Source organism: Colobus angolensis, unplaced genomic scaffold, assembly GCF_000951035.1.
Source record: "Colobus angolensis palliatus isolate OR3802 unplaced genomic scaffold, Cang.pa_1.0 Scaffold32, whole genome shotgun sequence".
NCBI classification, from domain to species: domain Eukaryota; kingdom Metazoa; phylum Chordata; class Mammalia; order Primates; family Cercopithecidae; genus Colobus; species Colobus angolensis.
In genome coordinates, this window is record NW_012116488.1 from 648,967 (window position 1) to 652,913 (window position 3,947).

Below are 3,947 nucleotides of genomic sequence, written 5' to 3' on the forward strand. Positions count from 1 at the left end.
CACCGTGGCCCCCGCGGGCGGCGCGCCGGGGCCCTGGGTGAGCACCAGGCCCACCCCCGCCGTGCTGCTGAAGTAATCCTCCGACCAGTTGGAGGTGCCTGTGGGGAGGACGGAGGGGGCGCTGGGGCGCCGGCTCCCACAGGCCTCTCCGCAGCCCGCTCGGCGCCAGGCCCGGCTGCGGTTTGGGGACGGCTGGCAGCTGGTCCCCTCCACTGTCCTCAGACCCCAGCCGGGAAGCGGGAGGGACAGCTGGTCGCGGAGGAACTCCAGCCTCATCCCGCGGCGCCAGGCGTCCTGACTCGGTGTTCTGGGGCCCTGCGGGGCCGGGTGACCGGCGGGTGGCCTGGTTCCCGGACCTCCATGGAGACCCCGTCCCCCTTCAGCGGCAGCCCCTCTGTCCTGAGCTGTCCACGCCGGTCACAAAGCCACTGCCTCCCTGGCCCGTGCCTGGCCACCCTGGGGCCCGCCCGCCCGCCCGCCCGCCGTGGTCTGCTGGCGCTCACCTATGTAGGCTGCCTTCTCCGTGACCATGAACTTGCTGTGGTTCACCCTGCTGAACGGGATGCTGGAGTGATTCCCCACCGGCACGATGAAGACTTTCTTGGGGGAGCAGAGGCAGCGCGTCAGGAAGGGCGGGAGGAGGGCGCCTTCCCCACGCCCACGCCCGGCTGGGAGCGCGCCCTCACCACGTCCACGGAGACGTTGGCCGCGGGGTTGCTGAGCGCCTGCAGGGACCGCAGGTAGGGGAACATGGTGGGGTCCGTGTTGAGTCCGCAGCCGACCAGCAGGCGCACGCGCACGCCCTTGCCGAAGGCTGCCGCCCGCAGCGCGTTGTCCAGCACCGGCCAGTACCTTGGGGTGGAGAGAGGCCGGGCTCTGCTTACAAGCCCTGGGCCCGGCAGGGGTCCCAGCAGGAGGGGACGTGCCCAGGAGCTGCCCATCAGCAGAGCAGGCTGCCCGCCTCCCGCTCAGACCTACCTGCGGGGGTGGCTGAAGCGCGTGGTAGGGAAATACTCCATCACGGAGGCATAGATGAACTCCTGGGCGCTCCCCATCACCGCCAACAGCGCCTCCAGGTCAGGGGTGCGGCCCTGGGGACAGAGTGCCGGCGGCGATGCCTGTGACGGGAGAGGGGTCCCTGAAGGCTCTGCCAGCCCAGCCCATCCTGGACTTGTGACCCCACCATGCACCGCCCAAGAGGCCCCACGTGGTGGTGGAGGGATGGGGCCCAGGTGCCTGGAAACCTGACGAAAAAAGGGGTCGGTTCAACAGGGGTCCTGGGGACTGGCTGAGGCCTGGCGGAGCGCGGGGAAGCAGCTGGACCACCCTGGGCTCCAGGCTGGATTGACCTCCCAGAAACAGTTCCTGGTCATGGGGACGCTTCTCCACTCCCTTCAGGGTGCCAACCCCCCCCCCCCCCCCCCCCCCGGGGCAAAAAAAAAAACCCCCAAAAAAAAAAAAAAAAAAAAAAAAAAAAAGAAAAGAAAAGTGAACTGACACAGGTTCCCTGAGGGCTCACAAGCAGGGGAAGGGGGAAGGGAAATTTCGTGGGCACTCATCCCACAGTTAAGCAAGGCTGTCACCCCCTCCCTTCCCAGGGCTTCCTGCCTCCTCTACTCCAACTTGTGTGTGCCAGACAAGCTAGGTGAGTGCAGCCCAGGGAGCACTGCAGAGGGAGGAGTCTGCCTGGCTCCATGGGGCTTTTGTCCTTCTCTGATCCCAGAGTCAAGGCCTGGGATAGTGGGGACCTTGGTGCTAGAGGCCAGAGAGATAGCTGTCCCAGCACGTGAGAAGTGGCTGAGCAGCAGGGGCCCCCACAGGGTTCTCACGTGGCCTTGGTTCTCTGTGTATGAGTTATCTATGCTGCATAAGAACATCACTCACTACAAATTAGCAACTTAAAACAACACACATTTATGATCTCCCAGCTTCTGTAGATCAGGAGCCTAAGTGTGGCTTTGTTGGGTTCTCTGCTGAAGGTCCCATTAGGCGTCAATCAAGGTGTCAGCTGGGGCTGTGGTCTCCCCTTCAGGCATGACCAGGAAAGAAGCCACTTCTGAAGCTCACATTTAAGCTTCAGTGTTTAAGTTGAGTGTTGCTAGCCACACTCAACTCCTGTGGATGGGATGATTGAGGGCCCCAGTTTCTTGCTAGTTGGGGGCTGGAGGCAACCCCAGTTGCCCAGAGGCCACATGGGCCTCTTCACAGGACAGCTCATAGCCTAGCAGCTCACTTTATTAAAGCCAGCAAGGGATAGACTGCTATCACAGAAATGACACCCCATTACCTCTGTGTATTCTATTGGTTACAACAAGGCACAGGTCATGCACACACTCAAGGTAAGGTCACACAAGGGCATGCATAGCAGGAGGTGGGGGTCATGGGAGTCATTCTACAGTCTGCTATATTCCAGAAGGGGCCACATTGTGTTACCCTCCTGGGGTCTCTCAAGCCTTGTCAAGCTGGATTTCCTTGGGAATAGGAGTCTGCTTTGAAGTAGGCCTCTGACAGTGCCACTGAGGTGTGACTGCCAGACCCCAGGTGTGTGGAGAGAGGCCTTTCACTGGATGAGGGCCACAAGCCAGTTGTCCAAATCACAACCTGGAGCACAGAGCCCTCCTAGAACACAGTCGGCAGGCCAAGTGCTCTGAGACGCATTCAGGTATAAGGCCAAGGACCAGGGAGCAAACCCACACATGCAACCCTGGAGGGCAGAGCTTAGTCTGGGATGATATCAGATTCTGAGCCAGGTGTTGCCACGCAGCTTTTTGGCCGATGGTTGCTGAGGAGATTTGGAGCGTGGATGAGGGATAGGAAGCCACAGGGAGCAGCCACTGTAACTGCCAGAGCTTGGCTTGGCCAAGTGCAGCTCACATGCAAAGCAGCTCCCAGAGGCTCCTGAGGCCTTGCAGGGCTGTGTGGATCCCCATCCTCCTGCAGCATCTGCAGCAAACTTTTCACAAGCTTGGGCAGGGAGGCAGGATGGGTGTAGGAGACTTTCTGCACAGACAGAATGCTGAGGTCTAAGGCGTCCTTTAGATGGGGGAAGTATGAGGTCACCAATCGAACAGAAAAGTAACTTGTACTGTACCTTAGATGAACTTCGCTAGCTTTCCCCAAAGCAAAGAGGGAAGAGGAAGATAGGGCTGAGTTCACAGTGTGGCAGGGACACAAAAATAGGAAGGAAAAAGGTAGAGAAGGGTAGGAAAAGTAGAGAAGTACAGAAGGGTAGGAAAGTGGTGCCCCAAGACTGGGAGAGCATTCGGGGGACCCTGGGGTCCATTCAGCTCCAGGGCTCCTTCATACCACTGCACCCTCCCTGAGCTCCAGCCTAGCGTGGCCCCGTGGACCTCCACCAGGGGAGGGTACCCTGTGGTCTTGGTCAGGAACCATCAGGTGGGACAAGCCAGGGTGCTTTGAGAAGCCTTCTGGCCCAGCATTCGTAGCAGGAGAGTGGGAACGGAGTGGCCAGACCTGGGTTCGAATCCTGCGTCTGCAGCACAGGTGCCCAGGTGGCTCCCAGGAGAGGGTGAGTTCCAGTGGAGCTGCATCCAAGTCCTGGTCTCAGATGGGAGTCGCCTTCCTGCCCTCCAGCTCAAATGCTGGTCCTCTCAGCCCCGGGCACCAACCCTGGGCCCTGCATCCCCAGGACAGTCCCGCCCCCACGTTCTTGGACCCGCCCTGCACCACAGCCCACAAGCCACACAGCCTTGCGCACCCCTCCCCTCGCCGGCCTGTCTCCCCGGCCCTCACGTGGGACCTGTACTCTTGGCCCTGGGTTCCCTCCCTCTTACCCTCCCCGTCAGGGGGGACCCTCCCCGCCACTCTCCTGATCCCCTCAGCCGCCGGTCCCCTCCCGACTTCCCCATCCCTCAGCCCCGGGTCGCCTCGCGTCCTCCCCGCGTCCTCCCCGTCCCCTCAGCCGCAGGTCCCCTCCCGCCCTCCCT

General features: G+C 61.3%; 1 protein-coding gene across 1 annotated transcript in view; it reads right to left on the reverse strand.

The window, feature by feature from the left end:
- Positions 1–3,947, reverse strand: part of PLD4 (phospholipase D family, member 4) — a 15,989-nt gene that overhangs the window by 2,772 nt on the left and 9,270 nt on the right. Inside the window, exons 12-15 of the mRNA XM_011951576.1 lie at positions 979–1,118; positions 687–852; positions 504–600; positions 4–98 (exon numbers count right to left, since the gene is read on the reverse strand). Coding sequence (XP_011806966.1) covers positions 4–98; positions 504–600; positions 687–852; positions 979–1,118 — 498 coding nt within the window. The remainder of the gene's footprint in view (positions 1–3; positions 99–503; positions 601–686; positions 853–978; positions 1,119–3,947) is intronic.